Raw genomic sequence first — 24845 nt, 5'->3', positions numbered from 1 at the left:
TGCATTTTAATTTATTTTTTAATAATATTTTTTACAATTTATAAATCATGTTTATTCTATTACAGTTGTCTCAGTTTTTCCCCCTTTACCCCCCCTCCACCCATCCTATCCCCACACCCCGTTCCCACAGTCAATTCCCACTCTGTTGTCCATGTCCATGGGTCATTCTTACATGTTCCTTGTCTAGTCCCTTCCCCTTCTTTCCACCATTGTTCTCTTTCCCCATCCCTTCTGGTCACTTTCAGTCTGCTCCATGTTTCCATGCCTGTGGTCTATTTTGTTCGTTAGCTTATTCTGTTGAATAGATTCCACTTATAGGTGAGATCACATGGTATTTGTCTTTCACCAACTGGCCGACTTCACTTAGCCTAATATTTTCCAGTTCCATCCATGTTGTCGCAAAAGGTAGAAGTTCCATCTCTCTCTCTCTCACTTTCTCTCTTCCTTCCTTCCTCTCTTTCTTTCTTTTCTTCCTTTCTTCCTTTCTTTCAGTGCAGATTGATTTTATTTTTTAAACATCAAAGTTAATTATAAAATATTAGAAAATTTAAAACCATTATAGAGTCTCAGCAATTAAACCAACATGACACCAGCACAGAAATAATCAAGTAGATCAATGAAATATAATGAGCATTCTAGAGACAAATGTGTATATCTGTTTAACATTATAATATATGATTAAATTGATATTTCAAATCAATGGGTAAAATAAGCATTATTCAACAAATGAGGTACATGGACCTCTATTACTTGAAATAAAACAAATATGGACCCCTATTTCACACATTATACAAAAAATATTCAGGTGAGTTAAAAATCAATATGTAGAATCTAAGCTGTTTTAGGAGAAAATACAAACTAATATTTTTCTTACCCTGAAGTAAAATATTGACAATATGACTATATTAAACATGTAAGACTGTACAGTAATATACATATTAAAAAGTTAAAGGACAAGTAATAGAATAGGAAAGTATTTGCAACACATCTAAAAAAGGATTAATGGTTTATTTTGTGTTTTTTTAGGGAAAAAATTCTACAAACCTTTAATCAAAAAATGGATTAAAAAATACCAAAAAGTCATTTAAAATTTTTTAAAAATAATAGAAATAGGCATGAAATATACAAAAACAGGTTTCATTTCAACATAATAAAGGAACAATTAAAATAACATCATTGTCACAATCAGATTAATAAGTATTAAAAAATATTGGTAATATCAAGTATTGGGAACTGTGAAAGGAACTGGATATTCATAGACTCTTTTTCTTCATCGTAAAGCAGTCCCTTTAGCATATTTTGCAGTGCTGGTTTGGTGGAGGTGTATTCTTTACCCTTCTTTTGTCTGGAAAACTCCTTATTTCGCCTTCCATTTTAACTGAGAGCCTTGCTGGGTAGAGCAGTCTTGGTTGCAGGCCTTTGCTTTTCATTACTTGGACTATTTCTTGCCATTCCCTTCTGGCTTGCAGTGTTTCTGTTGAGGAGTCAGCTGCCAGTCATATTGGGACTCCCTTATATGTTACTACCTGTTTCTCCCTTGCTGCCTTTAGGATTCTCTGTTTGTCTTTGGTATTTGCCTTTTTAATGATGATGTGTCTTGGAGTGGACTTCATTGGGTTCCTCTTGAATGGGACCCTCTGTACTTCCTGGACTTGTGTGACTTTTTCTCTTCTCCAATTAGGGAAGTTTTCCATCATTACTTTTTCAAACAGGTTCTCTATCCCTTGCTCCTCTTTTCTTTCTGGTATCCCTATCATACAAATATTATTATGTTTCAGGTTGTCCTGAATTTCCCTCAGTGCCTCTTCATTCTTTTTGAGTCTTTTTTCATTTTCTTGCTGTTTCTGGGAGCTTTTTTCTATCTTGTCCTCCAGCTTGCTGATTCAATCCTTGGCTTCATTTAGCCAGCTTTTGATTCCTTCGACTGTGTTCTTCAATTTAGAAATTGTATTCTTCATTTCCTCTTGTCTCTTATTGATAGTTTCTATGTCCTTTTTCATGCTGATATAGTTTGCAGTAAGTTCCTCATAGTTTCCCTGTAGTTTTTGGTAATTCTCTCTGAGCTCTTTGAGCTTCCTTAGAACCATTGTTTGGAACAATATCTGATAGTTTACTTGCCTCTATTTCATTTAGTTCTCTTTCTGGGGATTCCTCCTTTCCTTCGTGTGTGTGTGTGTGTTGGGCGGAGGGGGGAGGGGTATTTCTTCGTCTTCCCATTATTTGTGAGACTTCTTTTTTGCTTCTGCTTCTTAAGTTGATCTGTCTTGATTTCCTGACTTTGTGGTGTGAACTTCTATGGTAGGAGACTACCGTTTTTAGTTTCTGGATCTGCCTCTGATGTCAGATGTCGTCCCTGTCTGACCTTAGGCAGTCTGTTCAAGACTTCCAGGAATCCCCTGTTTGTGGCTTTCTCCTTCAGCTGTTAATCTACTCACTCTGCACTCAGCAGGCTGCCTTAGACAACTCAGGGCAGGGCGGAGTCCCTCCTTGGGTCGGGGGCAGGGTGGTTATTGGGTCCTCTCACGCTGCTGACGTATGGGGGAGGAGTCAGCTCTGGGATCCTGCCAGCTATTCTCTGTGTTCTCTCCCCAAAGCCTCAGTCCCCAGTCTCTCCTCAAGTGTCTCCAGACCTCTCTGCACCCCCTTTAGCCAGGGATCTACTATCTGTGGCTGCCATTCTGCACTTAGCAGGCAGCTTAAACAGCACAGGGCGGGGTGGAATCCCAACTCAGGGTGGGGCTAGTGGGTCCTTTGACGCTGCTGCCGCCCAGGGGTGTGGTCTCTGCCTGATCAAGATGGCCGCTGCCGCATGGGGGATGAGTCAGCACAGAGATCCCGCTGGCTACTTTCTCAGTTCTCTCCCAAAGCTTCCTTTCCCAATCTCTCCTCAGGTGTCTCTATCCCACTCTGCCCCCGCCTTTGCCGGAGACCAGGGTAAGTGGCTGCAAATAGAAATTTATGCATTGGCCCTTTAAATGGTTCTTTAATTCTCTAGTCGCCTGTCTCTGGCAGAGAGCAACCCTGCTGCTCTTCACAGCTGGCTGTTTTCTGTGTACTTTTTGGGCTCTGGTGCTGTGGGCTAGAGATCCCCGCTTTTGGTTTAGACCCCGCTCTTCTCAGGGGGATCCAACTAGCCATTTCAATATCCTTCTGGTGCTGCCACCCGTGGGCCCCCCACCCGCCTTCTCGAGTCTCTACCGCACTCCTTATCAATTAGATTGGTTATGTTTTCTTGTTATATGTCTGGTAAAGTGTTTCTAACCTCTAGAGGGAAAGCAGCAGGTCAGATGTGGATTGGGAAGAATGTTGGGTCAACCAACAGTGTTTGCCATACTCCTTCCTCCTTGGCCACCTTCCTCATCATGGGCAGATGACTATGGTTTTACCTCCTGCAATACAGGAAGAAAAAAAAAGATTACAACTCTTACACCAACTTTGCCAATGTATGTACACTTCGTCAACAGTTTCTTCTCTCCCTCCTTTCAGAATGAAAGAGGGTTCTCTCCTTGCCGACCCAGCCCCCAGGCAGTACCGTGGCAGTAGCACAGCAATGGCAGAGGTCACAGGGAAAGCTGCTTATACTCGGAGGGGAACCCGTTGCTCTGATCATCGGAGCTCTGGTCCCAAGAACATGGGGCCGGTCCCTGATGCCTTTATTCTCTCTGTGTCATCCACTGCTTGGACCAGGATGCAGACATAGTTGAGAGAAATAAACAGCAGAGCAGGGAAACAAAACTCCAGCTTTCTAACTGGATGACTAGCAATGGATGCCTCAGGGAACCAGAAAGTGTTGGGTTTATTGCATAGAGGAGGGAAACCAACTGTGATGCCCAAAAGTAATGAATGAATGAACTCTGCTCACCTCTAAATTGCACATGTGTGGATCTGACTCTAAACAGCAGACAACAGGCATAGAGAACTGAGCTACAGAGTAGACTGTCCCCCAGCATCCAGAATGGCCACTGGGTGGCATACACAAAGGACAGATCCAAATTGCACTGGAAGTGTTTGAAAACAGAACTGACTTTGTAACCACAGCCCACACAATGCAGACCAGAACTTGTGGACTGACCCTAACTAGGGCCATTGCCTGCTAAAACAAACCAATCAACTTTCTCCTTAGGGTTTAGATGATACCCAGAATCTGATAACATAATTAAAATGCGTCGGATACAATGCAAAATTACTAGGCATAGGAAGAGCCTAGAATATCACAACTTGCAAGGAAAAACAAAACCAAATTGTGCCGATGCCTAGATAACAGATATGTTAGGAATATCAGAAAAATACTTTAAAGATTTTTTAAATTTAGAGAGAGTAGAAGGGAGGAAGAAAGCAAGGGGGAGAAACATTGATTGGTTGCCCTTTTTATGAGCCCCAATGGAGATCAAACCACAACACAAATGTGGCCTGACCGGGAATCAAACCCATGACCTTACTCTTTGTGGGATGATGCCCAACCACATTGGCTAGGCCCAGAAAAAAATACTTTAAATGAGGTATTATAAATAACCACGCTAAGGAAGTAAGAGTGAATTAATGGAAAAAACAAAAACCTCAGAAAAGAAACAAAATATATAATGAATAAGAGCCAAGTGAAAATTTTAGAACTGAAAAATGCAACCAAAATAAAATATTCATTGTATGAGCTCAGTGGAAGAATACAGATGACAAAGCAAATAGCTATAGATCAACAGAAATTATCTAATTTAAACAGTACAGAGAATGAACTTTTGAAATGCAAAAAAGAGCAGACAGCACAAGAAAACTATAATCCAAAATCCTTAATGAACATAGCCACACATATCCTCAAAAAAATATCATCAAATCAAATCCAGCAATGTATAAACAGAATAAAACACCTGCACCAAGTGGAATTTACTGCAGGGCTATTAGGTTGGCTCAGTGTTCAAAAGTAAAGTACTGTAATCCACCAGATTAGTAGTTTCAAAAGGAAAAACATGTGATCATATCAAATGATGCAGAAAAGTATTTAACACAATTTAAAAGATAATGCCAACTGCTAGTGAATGTGTGGAGTATCTGGAACACTCATACATTGCTGATAGGGATGTAAAATAGTATAGCTACTCTAAGAAAGTTTGGCAGTTTCCTATAAAAATAAGCACATACTAATCATACATATTACTTGGCTCCACCTGCTATAACAAAATACCATATACTGAATGGCTTAAATAACAGGAATTTATTTTTCCCCGTTTTGGAGGTTGGGAAGTCTAAGCTTAGTGATTCAGTTCCCAAGTGAGGGCTCTCTTCTGGGTTTGCAGATGGCTGCCTTCTCACTGTGTCCTCATATAGTGGAGAGAGAAAGAGAAGCAAGCTTCTTATCTCTGTTATCTCTTCTTATAAGGGCACTAATCTCATCATAAGAGCCCTATCTTCATGACCTTATCTAAACCTAATTAGTTCCAAAAAGGCTTATCTTCAACCCACATAGCATTGGGGTTTAGGGCTTCAACATGTGTATTTGAGGAAGAGACACAAACATACAGTCCATAACACTGTAAGACCCAGCAATACTACTTTTAGATAATTACTCTAGAGAAATAAAAACTTGTGTTCATGCAAAGCCCTGTCCATAAATATTCAAGTAGCTCTATTCATCATTGCCCGAATCCAGAAACAACCTAAAAGTCCTTTGATGACTAAATAGATAAACAAGCTGTGGCACTTACAGTAAAATACTACTCAGCAATAAAAGGAACCACTGAGATATGCAACAACATAGATGAATCTTAAAGTCAGTATGCTGAATGAAAAGTTAAAGGCATTATGCTGAGCAAAAGTTATGTAAAGGGTTGCACACTTGATGATTTCATTTATGATGTTTTATGGAAAAGTCAAAACTGTTTTGATGGATAATAAATCAATGGTTGCCACTGGTTAGAGATGTAGGAAAATTATGAGTACATCCTAAGGGAATTTTATGGAATGATGGAACTATACTGTATCGTGATTTTGGTTCACAAATCTATACATATGTTAAAACTGACAGTATATATCAAAAAAGGCAATGTTACTATATATATTAATTTTTTAAAGGAGCAGAACTTCATGAAATAGAGAACAAATACTTGAGCAAATAAAGAAGTTGATTCTCTGAGAGATTAATAATATTTATAAACTTTAAGCAAAATTGATTTAAAAAAACAAAAACAAATTACCAATTTCAGGAATGAAAGGAGGGTCCTCACGACTGGTCCTGTAGACATTAAAAGGATACTCAGGAAATACTACGAATAACTTCATGCCAATAAATTTGACAACATATATGAATTAGATGCATTTCTTTTAAAAATATTTTTAATTGATTTTAGAGAGAGGAAGGGGGATGGAAAAAGAGAGAAAGAGAAACATTGATTTATTGCTCCACCCATTTATGCATTCATTGGTTGATTCTTGTTTGTGCCCTGGCCAGGGATTTAACCAGCAACCATGGCATTTTGGGACAATTCTCTAACCAACTGAGATACCAAACCAGGGAAAATTAAATACATTTCTTGAAAGACAAAACTATTTCCCGTTACATCTCATTGACCAGAACAGAATAATATAGCCATTCCCAGTTGCCAGGGAGGCGAAGTGAGTAACTGGCACAGGGAAACAATGGCCATGGATGGCTCAGCTCAGTCACAACATACTGCCTGTGGCTGGGCGCAGGGCGGCCTGCCTCCCACTCCCAAATCCAAAAAGTTGGAGGTGTATTACAAGTGATGGGAGTGCTTTGTGTAGGAAGCTAATAATGTCTGCCACAGTTAGGTTTTTAGTCCCTTGCAAACAAAAGATTCCTGGCACAGTGTACTTATCAGCTACAATAAAACAGTCTTTAATCAGTGTACTTAAAGTTCCTGGAGGGAAAAACTTTTGAAGTGACGGATGGGACCGAGAGCTCCCAAATAATTGTTAGAGAAAAGCCTAGAAAAGATTATTCTTGGACGAAACTGATAACACCATACCTGAAGGTCTGTGCTTCTCTTCCAAAGTGAAAACTTCTCTTCCTCCACCTCAGGGTGCCCTCCTTACTCCTCAGCACACTGCCTCATTTAGGTTTCCTGCTCACACTCTCTTCTACTTTACTGAATCACTTCTCCACTGCCTTGTAAATACTTTTTGTTTTTCCTTGTCTATCTCCTTAAGGAGATGGTGATACTAAAAGAAGAAATCATGACTTCACTCTAGCTGATGTGGCTCAGCGGACTGAGGTCCGGCCTGTAACCCAAAGGGTCATTGGTCTGATTCCTAGGTAGGGCACATGCCTGGGTTGCAGGCCAGGTCCCCAGGAGGAGGCATGAGAGAGGCAACCATACAGTGATGTTTCTCTCTCCCTTTTCTCCCTCCCTTCCCCTCTAAGAATAAATAAATAAAATCTTAAAAAAGAAATAATAACTTCATTTTAGTTATCTTTAGTTCTCTGGAACCTATGTAATACCTGGTTTTTAGTTTTTTTGTTTGCTTGGTCTGTTTTTCTTTTATACAATAAATGAGATCATTTTAAGGCAAAGTTGAAAGTTTTGGCTGGCAAAGAAACAATGAGTCCTTTTTAGATTTAGACAGATTATTATTTACACAGACAGTGAAAGCAAGATTAGCTAAAAGTATCAGTCCCTCATGAAATTCTGTCTCACACACTGAAAGGACGACACTGAAACAAAAGGAACCAGATGACTGCAACATGAATTGTGGACTGCCTTGGTGCTGAGGGGCTAAGGCCATGCTGCATCTAAGCCTTTTCATAGTCTGCAGTTGTACAGAAGGGGGTGGTGCGGGGGGTGGTGGGAAGCAAAAAGCCTTAATCACAACCCAGGACGCAGTGAGAAATTGTCTCATGACAACCTCCTTGGAAGACCTGCAATTGAGTGGCAAATGGCCTTGTAGCAGCTATTTACAAACCCCTCATGCTCTCATGTTCCGGGAGGGTCACACAGTGTTCTGCCAAGACTCAGATCAGCTGCTGTGGCCTATGTAGATATGTCCAAGGTTGTCCAGTGCTGGCATGAAGCTATTCTCTACACTCAGCTTGCTCAGGGGAACAAGATGCTCTATCTTGACTAGATTATTATTTTTTAAATGTATGAGAGAGAGAGAGAGAGAGAGAGAGAGAGAGAGAAAGAGAGAGAGACTGATTTGCTGTTCTACCCATCCATGCATTCACTGGTTGCCTCTTGTATGTGACCTGACCAGAGACTGAACCCGCAGTCTTGGTGTGTGGGGATGATGCTCTAACGAACAGAGCTACCAGGTCAGGGCTTGACTAGATGTTTAAGCTGGCTTCAATGACCACGGTTCAGAAAAGAGTCCATGTAGTGGGGCTCAGAAGAATGGTGTTTCAAAGAGGTGGCAGTCTGTGTCCTCAAAAGAGGAAAACCTCATTGTGGTTTCCATTTATCCCCTTAGAAAGAATTGAGAATTATACAACAGAATCCCAGCAGAGTTTTGTAAAATTTTGCAACATTTTTAACTTCCTTAAGTATTTTTATTTGATGATCTTTTCTGTTTTCTGACATTAATTATATATAAAACCTCTTAAAGTAAAATAAAACAAAAGGCCCTGAGCTAGCCTTTAGGGTCACCAAAGAGGGAAAGGTGATAAAAGCAGCCAAGCAGATTGGTGGCAGTAGCCAAGCAGGGGACTGAAAAAGCTGGATTTCTGAATCCTCCTAAATGAAGAAAGAAGAGAATCAGAGTTAGCAGGGGTTCTGGGGAGATGAAGTTTGGGTCACAGTACAAAGTAGTGCTATACCATCAGCTGCTCGTTAACTTGCCCTCTCATTCACAAACTGATCAGAGGCTGAGGGCACTTTGTGGAGGGCACTTTCCTGAATTAGGAAGAGAACCAAAGCCTGAAGACCTTGCAATGCTTCTGGAAGACTGGGCTTGCACTTCTAACACAGACCTTAAACAACGGGACTCTTGTGTGTGGTTTCTGATGCCTGACATGTGACCTAGCAAAGACACCAATGAAGCCAGCACAATTCATTCATTTATTCAACAAATATTTATTAAGTTCTCTATAAACCCAGCTGTCAGCATCCTATGACTTGGGTGGGGATACTGTGTTGAACAAGACAGAGAAGTTTCCTGCCCTTCTAGGGCATTTAAAAACAAAACAAAACAAAAAGTGGAAATGAATAAATCAAATCAATTTTAATATTGCTACATAGTGTGGGAAGGCTTCCAGGAGGAAAGGTGGTCAGTGAGGCTGAGAATCCTAGGCCAAGCTGAGCCTAAGCTGAGGTCAGACAGGGAAGATAGGGAACAGGCCAAAGTAAGAAGTTTTTATGTTATACCTAAGATAGTGGGAATCCATTTAAGGCCTTCATTTTATTTTTTAAAAAGATTTTACTTATTTATTTATTTTTAGAGGAGGGAAGAGAGAGAGAGAGGAGAGAAACCCTGATATGAGAGAGAAACGGGCCGCTTTGCAGAAAATCTCCCGACCAACTGTACCACAGTGGTCAGAGCTTGAAGGCCTTTAAGTAGGAAATAAAGTAGTCTGATTTACATTATTAAATGATCACTTCAGCAGCTGTTTTGTGGTATAAAATGGGCAGCCTAAATTAGTCAGATGACCACGAATTTTACAAATTCAATGTGAGATTATTCCCAGAGCTCTAATCTGTCTCATCTTGTTTCCCTAATAGATAAATCGGTCAAAATAAAGTTCTGTGGCATAGCCAGCGGGAGCCAAAGTTTGGAGTCATGCATTGGTTTCGAATCCTACTTCTCACTTATTAGTTATGAGTTCTTGGCAGGTTATTTACTATGCATTCATTAGCAGTGAAATGGGGATAATAGAAGTTCCTACAGCATACAGTTGTGAAAATTAATGGCAATATATGTAAAGTTTGGTGACAGTGCCTGGCACAATGTAGTAAGCATTTATAAATCTAAGTTTTTATTCTTTCAGAGGATTACTGTGAAGATCACGAGAAAATGCATGTGAAAGGGTTTGTGAAACCATAAAGACTATCTTAATGGCAGAATTGTCTCTTTCTTTAACTTATCTTTTAAGCGGAACACAGAACGTGGGGCTACCCGAGGAAGGAGGCACTAGGCCAAACTCAGTCTCAAAGCGGTCATTGTCATTAGGCCGCCCTTCCCCCGCGCGGAGCACATCTCCATAGCAACGCGGGGCTTCGCCTCCCTCCGCCTCCTGGGGCCCGCAGACCGGAAACAGCCCGCGCCGGGGGCTTCTGGGAAACGGCTTGTGAGTGGCGTTTCTGCGTCTGCTCTGGACAGCGAAGCTGCTGCGGTTCCTGAGCCGGAGGTTTGCGCCAGAGTGGAGAAAAGGGTGTGCGGGGTACGCTGGGATAAGGGCTGCGGATCGCTTGGAAGGAGCTAGCGAAGAAACTTGGTGGGGACCTTCCTCGAGTCCCCGGGAGGTGCAGGGGACAGGCCACGGACTTCGTGCTCAGCAGTTGCAGCGCGCGGAGGGGTAGACGAAAAGCCTGATAGGGCTTTCGGCACCTTCCGATGGTCCTTCTTCTTCCTTGTCCTCCTAGACCCTCGTCTTTCCCTTCCCCCCTCAGCCGGTTTTGTTCTATTCCGAGGCCCTGGTGTCTCGCGGAGAGTTCTGGGACTCAGTTCGGGCGGAGGTGGGGAAGGGCGGGCCTTGCGCTAGTGCTGCTGGGACTTGTAGTTCCATCGGCTGCGGGGGAAGTGGTGTTGCCCAGATGTTAACGTGCCAGAGTGGCCGTGGATCATCTGAAATCTGTGGCTGTGAGTGCGGCGAGGCCGGAGGAAATCGGGGCAAGGGCGGGGGCGGGGTTCGCAGCGGCACTCTGCAGGAATGAGGTAGGGAGATCACCCAAACAGGGCTCCCCACGCAAACTGTCAGGACCCCGGGCCTGCCCTCTCAGCAGCTCATTCATGTCCCACGAGCAGGGTGCTGGATGAGAACATAGAAGGAAAAGAAATTTCTTCTATATAGAACGCTTGAACCATTGACAAGGTAGGAATAGGAACGAACAAATCTGTTGGCTAAACCTTACGTATAAGACTACCACCACACTCAAGAGTACTTAAACTTCTGAGTATTACCTGATAAGGTCTTTTCTGATCCTAGCCTTGATCTTGATAGGGTTATACTTAATTTTTTGAAATTACTGGTTTTCAGATTCTAGGTCCTGAATAGATACATTGAGTAACTGCATCATCCACTCCTGATACGTGTTGTAAGCAATGGTATGGGCATGACTGTGCAAATACTAAGGAAATGATCAGAAATAGCACAGGTTTCCCTGATGGAAGAAGCTGGGAAAACTGTGAGTCATAAGTGCAAGGGCAAGATTCTGGGTGACTGCAGGAAGTTAAGGTGGTTATGAGAGTGCCTTTCCTAGCCTTTTCTGTGATTAATGCCTGTCACATGTAAATGTAATTATGTTGTGGTGAGTGAATAATATTTTCATTGTATGGCACCGGAGGCTAAGTTTTTTCAATAACACGTTATCTGTTTCTGAGCAACTGAATAGTTTTTTACATACATTTTAAGTGTAGGGAGTTCTTAAACATTTTAAAAATATTTTTTAACTTAAAAAATTTTTTGTCTTGAAATTTTTTTTCTCAAGCAGGTAATAAAAAAGCATCCTTGTTTTTGAGTTGACCTGAGTGTGTCAGGGAACACTAGTCTTGAATTGCAAATAATGTTTCAGGATCAGATGCATTTAGAGAACACTGAGGTGGGCTGGTTCTTACTTGGATTTTTTTGATTATTGAAATAGGGTGTGTTGATTTTTATAGGACAAATTTTTTTCTAAAAGGCCAGGTAGTGCTCTGGCTGGTGTGACTCTGTGGATTGAGAGCTGGCCTGCACCATGAAAGGTCAGCGGTTTGATACCCAGTCAGGGCATGTGCCTGGGTTGCGGGCCAGGTCCCCAGTTCAGGGCCTGAAGCCCATCACTGGCATATCAGTGTTTCTCTCCCTCCCCTCCCCCCTCTCTAAAAGTAAATAAAATCTTTAAAAAAAAAAAAGCCAGACAGCAAATATTAGTGTTTTCAGGCCATATAGTCTCTGTGGCAACCATTCAATTCTGCCATTGTAGTGTGAACTGTGAACAAATAAAATAATTTAGGGACACAGACATTTTAATATCATATCATTTTCACATGTCATGAAGTATTCTTTTTATTTTTTTCAACCATGTAAAAATGTGAAAATTGTTCTTAATACTAGTGTTGTGCAAAAACGGACAACAGGCCAGATTTGGCCGTGAGCTGTAGTTTGCCACCTTCTGGTATAGGTTATTAATGGGAGTTTTTAATTCAGTAAAAGAAGTATTCTTACTTCCTTCATCAATGTATGTCCAATTTCTTAGGCTATCTGGTCATTTATATATTTTTTATTTTTTGTGCCTCAGGTTTGCCTGTGAAGAAAACGAGGTATTTCCCTGAGGCCTGTATCCTGCCTTGATTGTTTTTTCTTGAAGTCTTATAAATCAGGATGTCTGCACAATCAGTGGAAGAAGATTCAATACTTATCATCCCCACTCCAGATGAAGAGGAAAAGATTTTGAGAGTGAAGTTGGAGGAGGATCCTGATGGTGAAGAGGGATCGAGTATTCCCTGGAACCATCTTCCTGACCCAGAGGTTTTCCGACAGCGATTCAGGCAGTTTGGATACCAGGATTCACCTGGGCCCCGTGAAGCTGTGAGCCAGCTTCGAGAACTTTGCCGTCTCTGGCTCAGGCCAGAGACACACACAAAAGAACAAATCTTGGAGCTAGTAGTGCTGGAGCAGTTTGTTGCCATCCTCCCCAAAGAGCTGCAGACTTGGGTTCGAGAGCATCATCCAGAGAACGGAGAGGAGGCAGTGACAGTGCTGGAGGATTTAGAGAGTGAACTAGATGACCCTGGACAGCCGGTGAGCCTGCTTGTGTCACTTTTCCTGGGTCAGAAGCACTGGCCTGCCAGTAGGCAGAGCTGCTGAATGAACTCCACTCAGCTGCAGCATATGTTTTATATGGTTCCTTTTATGTGCAGTTAGTTCTGATTCTCACAAAATTCCCTGGTTTCTTTTATGTGCAGTTAGTTCTGATTCTCATCAAATTCCCTGGTTTCTTTTATGTGCAGTTAGTTCTGATTCTCATCAAATTCCCTATCAACTGAACCAGATTTTATTTCCAGGTTTCTCTCCGTCGACGAAAACGGGAAGTGCTGGTAGAGGAGATTGTATCTCAAGAGGAAGCTCAGGGATTACCAAGTTCTGAGCTTGATGCTGTGGAAAACCAGCTCAAGTGGGCATCCTGGGAGCTCCATTCCCTAAGGCACTGTGGTGAGGACCAGAATTTCATGTGGGTACAGGGTGAAAGAGTGTGGGCCTCTTGTCCAGAACCCTTTGCTTATTCTTTTGTGTGTATGTGAGTGATTTCCTAAGACTGGGTACATTGTAGGAGCTTGATTCTTTGCTCAGAACAACTGGTTTGCTGACCTCATGTCTGTTATTCCTAGACATTAACTTCAGCCTTTTCTTCCCTTTCACCTCTCTCAAAGGCCTCCCCATTTCAGGTGGGTTGGCATTTGCCTTACTGAGCCAGTACCTGCCTGCAGACCAGGTCCCTGTATTTTGCGTGCAGTATTGCATTTTGGAAACCTGATCCATGTCCTTTCAATCTCTTGTCTAATCTTACTGGTATAATAAACTTCCCTGAAGCCTATTCACGTCTGTTTTATTTGTTATTTATTACTGAAGTTTTTCTAAATTTTCAGCTATTTTTTTTTCCTCTTCAATATCCTATGTAGAGGTGCTTTTTCTAAGAAGATTCTTTTGTAGAAATGGTATTTGGGTAAAGCTATTTACCTTTTCTATGTATTTATGTAAAAATAGGCTCCCTAGCTATAATAAGCTTTAAATACAGAAAAATTAGACTAGTCTTTCCCAATATATTGGCAATCAATGCCATATACTTATTTGTATACTTTGATACAACTCACTTTACTCCTAAAACTACTGGATATCTTTTTTTATATTTATATGAATGGAAATGAACTTTATATGAGGCTGCTTTGGGGATCATTCCTTGAGGTAGTTGGAGATCACACTGGAGTGTCACAGAATGAGGTCTGAGCAGATTTTCTTCCCATTTGAGGGTGACAGTATGTGGATAAATTGGAACTTCTGGTGTGGAGGCTGAAGTCTGCTGAAAATCTGCAATTTTAGTGTTTCATAGGACATACTTCTGTGTAGTGAAGTTTGCAAACTACTATCTTTGGTTTGTGGGTGGCATTTTCTTGGATAGAATACATCTCCCCTACCTGAATTTTAGAATACTTTTCATCTGTTTTTAAGTACCTCATTTCAGCAGTCTAGTCTCTACCACGCTTGAGAACTTCTTACTGTGCAATGTGTCTCCACTTAACCTTCACATGCCTCTGTTCTTCAAGTCTCCAGATCTCACTAGTCCCCTCCACCCCTTCAGTCTCTCTTTCTCAGCCTTCCCCCCGGACTTTATCCCTTTCTTAGTCATTCTTTATAGGCCTACTCACTACCACTTTTCTGAGTGCTGCTCACCCTGTACTCTAACTGTCTTGACTTTTCATGGCTTGAAGTTTCAGGGAGGTCTTAAATGAGACTTGCTCATGTGGCTGTCGGCTGATGTCATGGTACCTCATGCTGGTAATTAAGGCTTTTCTTTCACTAGACACATCTAACTAAGACTAAGAAGTAAGGAGTCATCTAGTTGCCATGAGAGATACCTAATAGGGCAAGTTTCTTTTACAGGAAAACTTTTCATTTATTAAGGGCATGTTGAATTTGTAAGTGTCACGGCCTGAGCTAAGACATGATGCTCCCAGGTTATCTTCAGCCCCTTCTTGTCAGACCTCCTCCTGTGTTCTCATCTTGGCTCTGACCTGCTTTGTCTTGCTCATTTCAGAAATAGTCACTTTCTGACTGCTTATATTTCACGCCATTGTATTTTGATGTAATTTCTCCCTTTTTCAAAGCAAAAGACTATTATGATTTTCTAATGGTCAGCCTTATTTTATTTGTCTTCTTTCAAAGATCCATGCAGACCTGGCTGCATTACTGTCACTGTCTTCCCAGCAGCCGTAAAATCGCACATCTTTCTGTTCTTTGTTTTCTTGTTTCAATCTATAACCCACTAGCATATGGTACTACTTTTATTCAGATTTAACTGTTTAACCCCTCATTATGTTATTTACCTCATTAGCCTCATGATCAGTCATTTCATCTTTTTTCTCTTTTGAGAGTAGGCAACCTTAACACCACTTTCAGAGTACTGTTTATAGATATATGCAAGCTATTTATTTACTCATAAGTCCATTCATTTTTTTTTTCCTTGCAGGTTCCTTTCTCCCAGAATAAAAAAATGAGTGATAATTTACATTTTCTGTTTATTTCAGATGATGATGCTAGGACTGAAAATGGAGCATTAGCTCCAAAACAGGAGATTCCTTCAGCAGTAGAATCTCATGAAGTTCCTGGCACTCTCAATATAGGTGTTCCTCAGATTTTCAAATATGGAGAAGCTTGTTTCCCTAAGGGCCGGTTTGAAAGAAAGAGAAATCCTTCTAGAAAGAAACAACATATATGTGATGAATGTGGAAAACACTTCAGTCAGGGCTCTGCACTTATTCTTCATCAAAGAATCCACAGTGGAGAGAAACCCTACGGATGTGTTGAATGTGGGAAGGCATTCAGCAGAAGTTCTATCCTTGTGCAACACCAGAGAGTCCATACTGGAGAAAAACCTTACAAATGTCTTGAATGTGGAAAAGCTTTTAGCCAGAATTCTGGGCTTATTAATCATCAGAGAATCCATACTGGGGAGAAACCTTATGAATGCGTTCAGTGTGGGAAATCCTATAGTCAAAGCTCAAATCTTTTTAGACATCAGCGAAGACACAATGCAGAAAAACTTCTGAATGTTGTGAAAGTTTAAGAAATTAAAAAAAAAAAAAAAGTCCGCACTCAGGTCTTTCTTCAGAAATGAAGAGAAAATCGAAAACATGGAATGATACATAATAGTTTGTTTTCCCTATAAAGAATGTTAGAAAATCCACTGGGAAATGTAGGAAATGGTGACCCACCATTATTATTTTATCTTGAAATGGTGTCATACCTGCCTAGAAAGTGAAATTTTAAACTTAATTCAGGTGTCAATGCTTAAATCTTCCATGTGATGTTTATATTCTTACTGCTTTCCAAATAATGATCTACTTGATTTTTTGTCCCCTTTTTAAAATTTTCCTTTGTAGGCAGATGCATTAGATCTGTGTTGATTATTGAAATGTTCTTTGCAAGGATACATTCCCTTCTACATTAAAAGACAACTTAGGAATTATGAAGTTTGAAAACTGAAACCATCTTTTCAAAATTTACTTTTCTGTTTCTTTTTTACCCAATTTGGATATGCATTTCAGAAAATAGAAGATAAAGGATGACTAAAAGCTTCAAAGTAAAATTAGAAGTGATGGTGATAAAACATCAAAAAAATGGATGGGACGCCTAAACTGGGAAAGACAAAAATACTTTGATCCAAGAATTGAAGAATTTATCTAAAATGCAATTATATGCCTGTAGGAAAACTCAAAAAGGGCGCATCCTATCTGTAATTTGGAGGCATCCCACTAATGAAAGTAATGTTCTCCCATGTATTACTAGAAAGTGGACAATCTAAACAATAATTGTAAACTTTGAAAGTAGAAGTAACACTAGGGGAGAATTTGCAGTGAATGACTGTGTTGAAAGGCAAATGTAAAAGGGTAATGGTCTATCTTGGATTTTAGAAAACAAAAAGACTTGAAGATCCAATTCATTGTTATTTTGCCTTCATTTTTGTTAAGGACAGAAAAATCCCTGACCAGGTGGGTAACAAGTATCAGGTTTGCTGTTTTATTTTGTTGGTTAAAAAATAGGGGGTTGAATTCCAGGCTAACAAAGCAGCCATGTATTCATTTATTATTAAACATTTTCTACCGACAAGGCACTGTGCTAGGTACTGTAACCCTGCCATAAGTAGGTAGGTAATTATTCCACTGTAAATTATCGGGGGTTGGTACAAAGCTGTTTCTTACGAGTTAGCCTCTTACCCTCGTCTGAGCAGTCCTGCGGGGAGGTCACCTCTGAAATTCCCAGAGCCATACTTCTCTTACCAGGGTGTTGTATTTGGGGGGAAAGGAAGACTCAGCTCAAAAAGCTAGCCATCTCCAGCATTCTTCAGAGGTGAGTCCAAAATTTATCAAGTTTGGAGGTGTGTGGGTTTTTAAAAAAACTAATCAATCATTAGTAGCATTGAGGTTGTACTTAACATGTTAAGTTGAAAGGATTGTTCTGTTTAAAAAAAAAATAGGTTATTGACAACTAGTTCATTAACTACCAGAATTGATTGAACAATTTTTTAAAAATTTTAAGTCTTAACACATTTTAAAAAATGTATAAAAGGAATACATAGTAGTAGTAGGATTATATACTCCTTGGCTGAGAATCCCAAGTACTGTGGTTCTACTGTTCAGTAGAAAACTCTGGAAGTTAAAATACAGAATCTGAGAAAAGGCTTTTTTATCGTGGGCATCATTGTGTGGAAAATGATCCATGTGAATACAAATATTTCATATTTCCAGAGATTGGGTTACAACTGGTGCTTGGATCAAATTTTAAAAATGGAAAGTAAAATTTGCATGAGCCTGTGCAAAAACATAGTAATAAATGCAAGGCCCGCTGGTGGAGAATTAGGCAGATGGAGCTTGTTTATAGGTTTTCTGATAACAATTAATTATAAGAAATGTGCTTTATAGATTAAGATTTATTGAAGTATAAATATGTAGTAATGATATAATGTATTTTAAGTTATACAAGAACATGTAGGGACTTTTCGTTTGGGTCTTTTTCTCTGTGGCTGAGAGGAAACGAGTCAATGTCCAATAAAGGTATAGACTCCTCTAAGATAAAATGATCTTGATTGCTTGCTTGATTGATTTATTGATTGATTTGTAACTGACTTCTTTCCAAGTAGGCTTTGAGGTGGCATATTTGGAATTCTGCTGGGATGACAGGATTCTTATATCAGAGTAGGTAAGAAGGGATCAAGCTCTCAGTGACTGAAATGTCATGCTTTTTAAAAATGTCTTTCTGTATACAAAGAAGCTTCCATGTGGTAGATTTGTCTTAAATGCCAAAGATGTTTGGTATAATGTGAGAGCTTAGAAAAAGTAGTATTAGAGTTGGCAAATAAGTGTTTGCCTTGCCAGCTCTGATACCTGTCGGTTGTTCAGAAAAGATTCTGAGGCTAATGCAAGGCTTTGTGGGGAAAATGGCTGGATCCATAAAACTGGCGGATGGTACACAGGAAAAGGAGGTGGTCTGTGTACTCTCTGGCTCTGATTAGGGGATGTTCCCCGTAGACAAATTGATTTAAAATAACTATTCGGTGATTTATGATTTCATCTATACCTTTATTTGTGCCCACACAGATAACCAGCAGTTCTGGGGGCTGCCCATCCTCTGATGAAGTGGTGATCTGGCAGCTGTCAAGCAGTGGCATCTGTTTGGTTAGCAAACAGGCAGTCAATGGTAATGGCATGCAGACTGCTGATACCTACCCTGTAGCCACTGAGCATTTGCTCATTACTACTAAATTTTTTTCTGGTTTTCTTGGCATTCAAGCTTCCTATGCTTACACCCAGTTGGCCCTTGATCATTTAGCAGTATGTCTAGCAATTTAAGTTGAAGGGAGGGTTATATGTATTGAAATAATCTGCATGCCAGGCATTGGATTAGAGACTATACCTATCTCACGTAGATTTGTAGACTAGAAAAGCAGGATTCAGAGATTGTGAGGCTTGCATGTGGCCAAGTAGAGCTAAAATTCAAATCTAGTTCTGTGAACTCCACGGACATATATTTTTCCACACTGCCATGAGTGGTGGCTGTTAAACCTTGATTTTAGGTTTTACCTTTTATGGTTCAGATGCTTTTATCTTTTATAGTTAACAAATGTGAAAACTATTAAATATGCTCGTTTAAATTTTCTATAGTACAGAATGTAAAGTGAAAAAATTACATTCCTTCTCATAATCTTACTAAGAAATAATAATTACTTGGTTTGTTATTCTTCCAGGACTAGACATACACAAATTTAAGCAAAAATGTGTTAATAGCTGACACTTGTGGTTTCTATAAAGGCACTGTTTGAAGTGCTTTACCATGGATTAACTCTTAATCCTCACAGCACCCATATGAGGTAGGTACACAATGCCCATTTCACATATACTGCACTGAAATTTGCCTCCTTTCCTTCCCAATTTCATGTAGACATTATTTTTCATGGCTACATATACTATTCCATTGCATGAATATACTCTAATTTATTTAAACAACCCCAGAATAATTTGGTCCCTTCCAATTTTTTATTATTAGATACAGGTATAGTTAACATCCTTGTACATATATTTTGCTGCCTGTGTGGGTACTTCTGTAGGATAAATAGAAGTGGATTTTTTTGGGTCTTAGTGTGTACATTCAGCATTTTAAGAGATGCCACCCAAAGGATCATAGCAATTTACAACTCCATCAATAGTAAGAATGCCTGTTGGCCCACACTCCCACCAATCTTGTATCCCTAAATATTTTTGCCTAATAGGCAAAAAGTATTTCCTTTTTTTATTATTATTAATAAGGAGGAACATTTCCTCATTTGTTTATTGGCCATTTGCATTTCCTATTGTGAATTTTGCTTGCCCATTTTAATTTTTTTAATTATGAAAGTATAAATGATGACCAGCTCATTGTACAAAATGTAAATGATACACACAGGTATAAGAACAAAGAGAGGACCTTTTCTGTAGCATTTCCAGTCACATTCCACTGCCCACAGTTGAGTATACATCCATCTAGTCCCCTTTCCATACATAACCATGACTATACATAAACATATAAAAGCTATTTTTATGTGAATAGGATCATATATGTATTGTTCTGCAGCTTGCTTTTTGTGTGTGTGTATGTGTGTCTCAAAAACCTATCCTGAGTTTTTTAAATTTCTTTAATGGTTGGATAGCATTTAATATTATGAAAATACCATTATTGAACTATTTTCTTATTTTTCTCTTGCTATTACATTGCCAAAGTAAATCTTTCTTTCATATATATTTGTGCATGTGTGTGAATATTTCTTTAGGATGGAGTTGTATAGAGTGGATTGTTGCATCAAAGGGTGTGCTCTCTGATAGACCCACCTTAGCCTTCCCAAAAGCCTTCATTATTATATTTACCAGCTGTGTGGAGAAGCTCATTTCCCCATTTAGCCTTACTTACACGTGCTAGTGTTATCTGGTGAGGAAAAAAAAAAGAACCCTAATTGCATTCCCTGATTAATGGTGAGGTTGAGGTTATTTTCATATGTATTGGCCATTTATAGTTTTATCATGGGTTGTTCATATCCTTTACCTGCTTTCCTATTGGGTTATGTGTGGATATATGTTGTTTTTGTTGTTCAGCATCTCTTCCCCATCTTCTGGTAACAACCCTTATTTATTGTGGGGAACCCATTCTCTGTGGCTTGGGTGAGTACCTGACCAGGTCTGGCCTTCCTGAGTTTTGCAGCTCCCTAGCCACAGTGATTAAAGAATAGGCATGTTACTCACGCCAGGCTAAAGAGAGCCCTCAACAGAACTTCTGCAGCAACTATCGGAAAGAAGGCTCTACGGAGATCCCACGAACTAAGGACTTGTGTAAGCCTGAATTTGTACCATGTGGAGTTTGAGGAGAAACTCAAAGAGAACTGAGTTCTGATATCATTTTTCTGGAGGCCCTAGTCCAGCTGTGCCTAAAGCCTGCCCTACCTCCGGACTTTAACATTTTGTGAGCCAATAAAGTCCCTTTCTTGTTTAAGATAATTGAATTGGTTTTCTGTCCTGATTAATATAGGTTATTTGTATTTTCATATTGATTTGTAGAAACCTTTGTAATTTTAAATTCTAGACTTACACTTTATGCACTATATAGGTTAATAAAATTAGCATGGCCTTCCCTGATTCGGCCTCCGTCAACCTCTGCCATTTGTTACACCGCTCTCTATACCAGGGGCCACCACTGGTCTCTGGCTCATTAGGAACTGGGCTGCGCAGCAGGCGGTGAGCGGTGGGTGGATGGTGGGTGTTGGAGCGAAACTTCATCCCCCTCCCCACCCCCTGGCATGACCACCTGAGCTCCGTTGTCCTCCCCCCGGCCCCCTGCCCTGTGGAAAAATTGTCTTCCATGAAACCAGGCCTGGTGCCGAAAAGGTCGGGGACTGCTGCTGTATACCACACACCACGCGTGTATACTGTACATACCAACAATAACTGAACATTGATGTTGGGAATGTCTGTGGATGAAGAGCTTTTCACGTAATCATGTCTTCAGGCACTTCCTATCCTTTATTACTAGGGCTCTGAGACTGGCGGTTACACTGTGAGTCTGTGCTGCACCACCTCCAACCATCGCTCGTGCCTTCCCCTCAAGTATCTCCTGTGTGTGATACTTGGGAGTCCCTCCCCATGACCGCCATCCCCCTTCCTTCCCTTCCATGGTTCTCGGGGGCGCTCATTTTCTTCTCAGTCCTGTGGGTTTGAAATGGCCCCAGCCCAAGATCTGGGGTTTACATCTATTGCTTCTTGGTGTGGTCTGGTGGGGAAAAACATTATGTATGCATGTAATGGTGAATAGTAAGGAGAAAATCAGGAAGGAAGGGATACAAAAATCAAGGAGGAAAGACACTGCAATTTGTTCAGGGAAGGTTTCACTGAGAAAGGTTTGGGGAAAGATGAATGCGTGTAAGAAAGCAAGCTGAAACTGGAGGAAAGATGTTGCAGGCATGTGAACACAAGTAGGAAGGACTGGATGTGGGAACAATGCCTCATTTGTTCAAGAAACAACAAGGAGGCTAGTGTGCCTCAAGCAGCGTGATTGTGGGGGAATATAGTAGATAATACCAGAGGGAAAAGTGGGGTGAGAGTTGTGGGCAGGGCAGATCACGGAAGACCTGGTGAGCCATTGGTGGGACTATGGCTTTTACTTTCAATAAGAAACGTGACTAGTTGCTGAGAATAGAACATAGTGTCCAGCTACCGTGTTTTCTTAAAGCCTCAAATATTTCTTTACAGACTTTATTTATGAAGGTAATAATAGGGAAAGTTTACATATAAATAAAAGGATTAATCAAATTGATAAACTTCTAGCCAGACTGATCAGGAAAATAAATAGAAGATAAAAATTATATCAGGAATGAGAGGTGCGACATTACATCATAGAAACTCATGTAAAATTTCTAGTCAAGCCCTGACTGGTGTGGCTCAGTTGAGTGTTGTCTCGCAAAGTGAAAGGTCACTAGCTCAATTCCTGGTAAGGGCACATGCCTAGGTTGTGGGTTTGGTCCCTGGCTGGGGCATGTGTGACAGGCAACTGATTGATGTTTCTCTCTTGCATCAATGTTTCTCTCCCTCCTTCCCATTTCTAAAAATAAATAAATTTTAAAGTTCTAGTCAAGTTTGTTAATCTTCATCCTGCTGATTCCAATCCTTGTTTATTTGACATTACTTGAGCCATCAGCAATATTTTGCATAATAGACATTCTCATTTGGCTTCAAGAACGACACACAGGTTTTTTCTACCTCTTGGGTGCTTCTCAGTTTCAATGCTGGTATTACTTTATTTTTATTGACTTCTATATATTGGAAAGCCTGAGGGCTCAGTGTTCAAATCTCTTTTCTGCCTGTTTCACTTCCTAGGTGATCTCATCTGGCCCTATGTCTTTTCTTTTTAATTAAAAAAAAATTTTTTTTTAGCTTATTTGTTTTATACTTTATAGCTTCTGGGTTTGAATATTTTCCTTCAGGGTAAGAAAAATATTTTGTATCTTCTAAAACTCCTTAGATTTTACATATTGATTTTTAACTCACCTGAATACTTTTTATATAATGTGTGAAATAGGGCTCAATATATATTTATTTCAAGTAATAGTGGTCCATGCAATTTATTTGTTAAGCCTTATTTTCCCCATGGATTTGAAATACCAATTTGATCATATATTGTTAGATACATACATTTGTTTCTAGAATGCTTATTTCATTGATCTACCTGATTATTTCTGTGCTGGTGTCATGTTGGTTTAATTGCTGAGACTATAATGGATTTAAAATTTTTAATATTTTATAATGGACTTTGACATCTAAAAAAATCAATCTGCATTTAAAAAAGAAGAAAATGCAACAACATAGATAGAACTGGAGAATATTATGCTAAGTGAAATAAGCCAGTTGGTGAAAGACAAATAGCATATGCTCTCATCTATAAGTGGAAACTATTCAACAAAATAACTAATGAATAAAACAAACCACAGGCATGGAGCAGACTGAAGGTGACCAGAGGGGATGGGGAAGGAGGGCAATGGTGGAAAGAAGGGGAAGGGACTAGACAATGAACATGTATGAATGACCCATGGACATGGACACCAGAGTGGGAATTGACTGTGGGAATGGGGCGAAGTGGGGTGGGATGGGTGGAGAAGGGCAAAGGGGGAAAAATTGAGACAACTGTAATAGAATAAATAGTTAAAAAATAATTTTAAAAGTAGGAATAAAAAATACTTATTTTTTTGTTCAGTTACAGTTGTCCCCATCTCCTGTTGTTCCTCCCTGCCCTGTCCAACCCCTGCTCCCAAAGACAATCCCCACCCTATTGTCCTGTCTGTGGGCCCTTTGTACATCATCCCCTTTTGTCCCCCGTTACCCTTCTCCCTCCTCCCCTCCAGTCACTGTCAGTTTGTTCTTTATTTCCATGTCTCTGGTTCTTTTTTGTTCATTTGTTTGTGTTGTTGATTAGGTTCCAATTATAGGTGAGACCATATGGTATTTGTCTTTCACCACCTGGCTTGTTTCACTGAGAACAATGCTCTCCAGTCCCTTCCATGCTGCCGTAAAGGGTAGGAGTTCTTTCTCTCTGCTGCGTACTGTTCCATTGTGTAAATGTACCACAGTTTTTTGATCCACTTATTTACTGTTGGGCACTTAAGCTATTTCTAGCACTTGGCTATTGTAAATAATGCTGCTATGAACATTGGAGTATGTAGGTTCTTTTGAATTGGTGTTTCAGGATTCTTAGGGTGTAATTCCAATGGTGGAATCGCTGGATCAAAAGGCAGTTCCATTTTTAATTTTTTGAGGAAATTCCAAACTTTTTCCACAGCGGCTGCACCAGTCTGCATTCTAGCCAACAGTGTACAGGGTTCCCTTTTCTCCACAAGCTCTCCAGTACTTGTTTGTTGATATGTTAATGATGGCCATTCTGACCCATGTGAAGTGGTCATTGTGGTTTTCATTTGCATCTCTCTGATGGCTAGTGATGCTGAGCATCCTTTCATATGCCCTGGGCCCTCTGTATGTCCTCCTTGGAGAAGTGTCTGTTCAGATCATTTGCCCATTTTTTAATTGGATCGTTTGTCTTCCTGATGTGGAGTCATATGAGTTCTATATATATTTTGGAGATCAAACCCCTGTCTGAGGTATCATTGGCAAATATGGTCTCCCATAAGCAGTTGGTTCCCTTTTTGTTTTACTGATGTTTTCTTTAGTTGTGCAGAAGGCCCCATGTCTTTGAATACTATTTCCAACTCCAAAATCTGCATCTCAGCCTAGTCCTTTTGTCTCTAGTACAGCTTTGTATTATCCCTTTGCTTACCAGTATCTCCATTTTGATACCTGCTTTACTCTGGATTCTTAAGAAAACAAAGCCTAAGATAAGAGCTTACTGCTAAAATTTAATTGGGGTGATGTAATCCCAAGAAAGGTCCACTGAGGGTAAACAGGAGGTAAAGCAAGGAAGGAGAGAA

At 40.1% G+C, this 24845-nt stretch overlaps 1 protein-coding gene across 4 annotated transcripts; it reads left to right on the top strand.

Moving 5' to 3' along the window:
• Positions 1-10191: 10191 nt before the first annotated feature.
• On the top strand, positions 10192-20858 carry ZNF24 (zinc finger protein 24). 4 transcript variants are annotated; one of them, XR_008529993.1, is made up of 5 exons: positions 10192-10321; positions 12378-12880; positions 13144-13291; positions 15382-16845; positions 18451-20858. XR_008529993.1 is itself a non-coding variant. In XM_054583527.1 (4 exons), exons 2-4 carry the CDS (start codon positions 12461-12463, stop codon positions 15918-15920), a joined length of 1107 nt encoding a protein of 368 aa, XP_054439502.1. In that variant the 5' UTR covers positions 10192-10288; positions 12378-12460; the 3' UTR covers positions 15921-20858. The 4 variants fall into 4 exon arrangements, 3 of the variants coding, with proteins under 3 accessions (XP_054439502.1, XP_054439501.1, XP_054439503.1); XM_054583527.1 differs by having other exon boundaries at positions 10192-10288; positions 15382-20858; XM_054583526.1 differs by having other exon boundaries at positions 15382-20858.
• Positions 20859-24845: the final 3987 nt, after the last annotated feature.

Source organism: Pteronotus mesoamericanus, unplaced genomic scaffold, assembly GCF_021234165.1.
Source record: "Pteronotus mesoamericanus isolate MK-2021 breed Mesoamerican mustached bat unplaced genomic scaffold, CSHL_Meso_final contig_74, whole genome shotgun sequence".
NCBI lineage: Eukaryota > Metazoa > Chordata > Mammalia > Chiroptera > Mormoopidae > Pteronotus > Pteronotus mesoamericanus.
The sequence above is the reverse complement of the archived record's forward strand: the minus strand, read 5'-3'. Positions and strand labels throughout refer to the sequence as shown.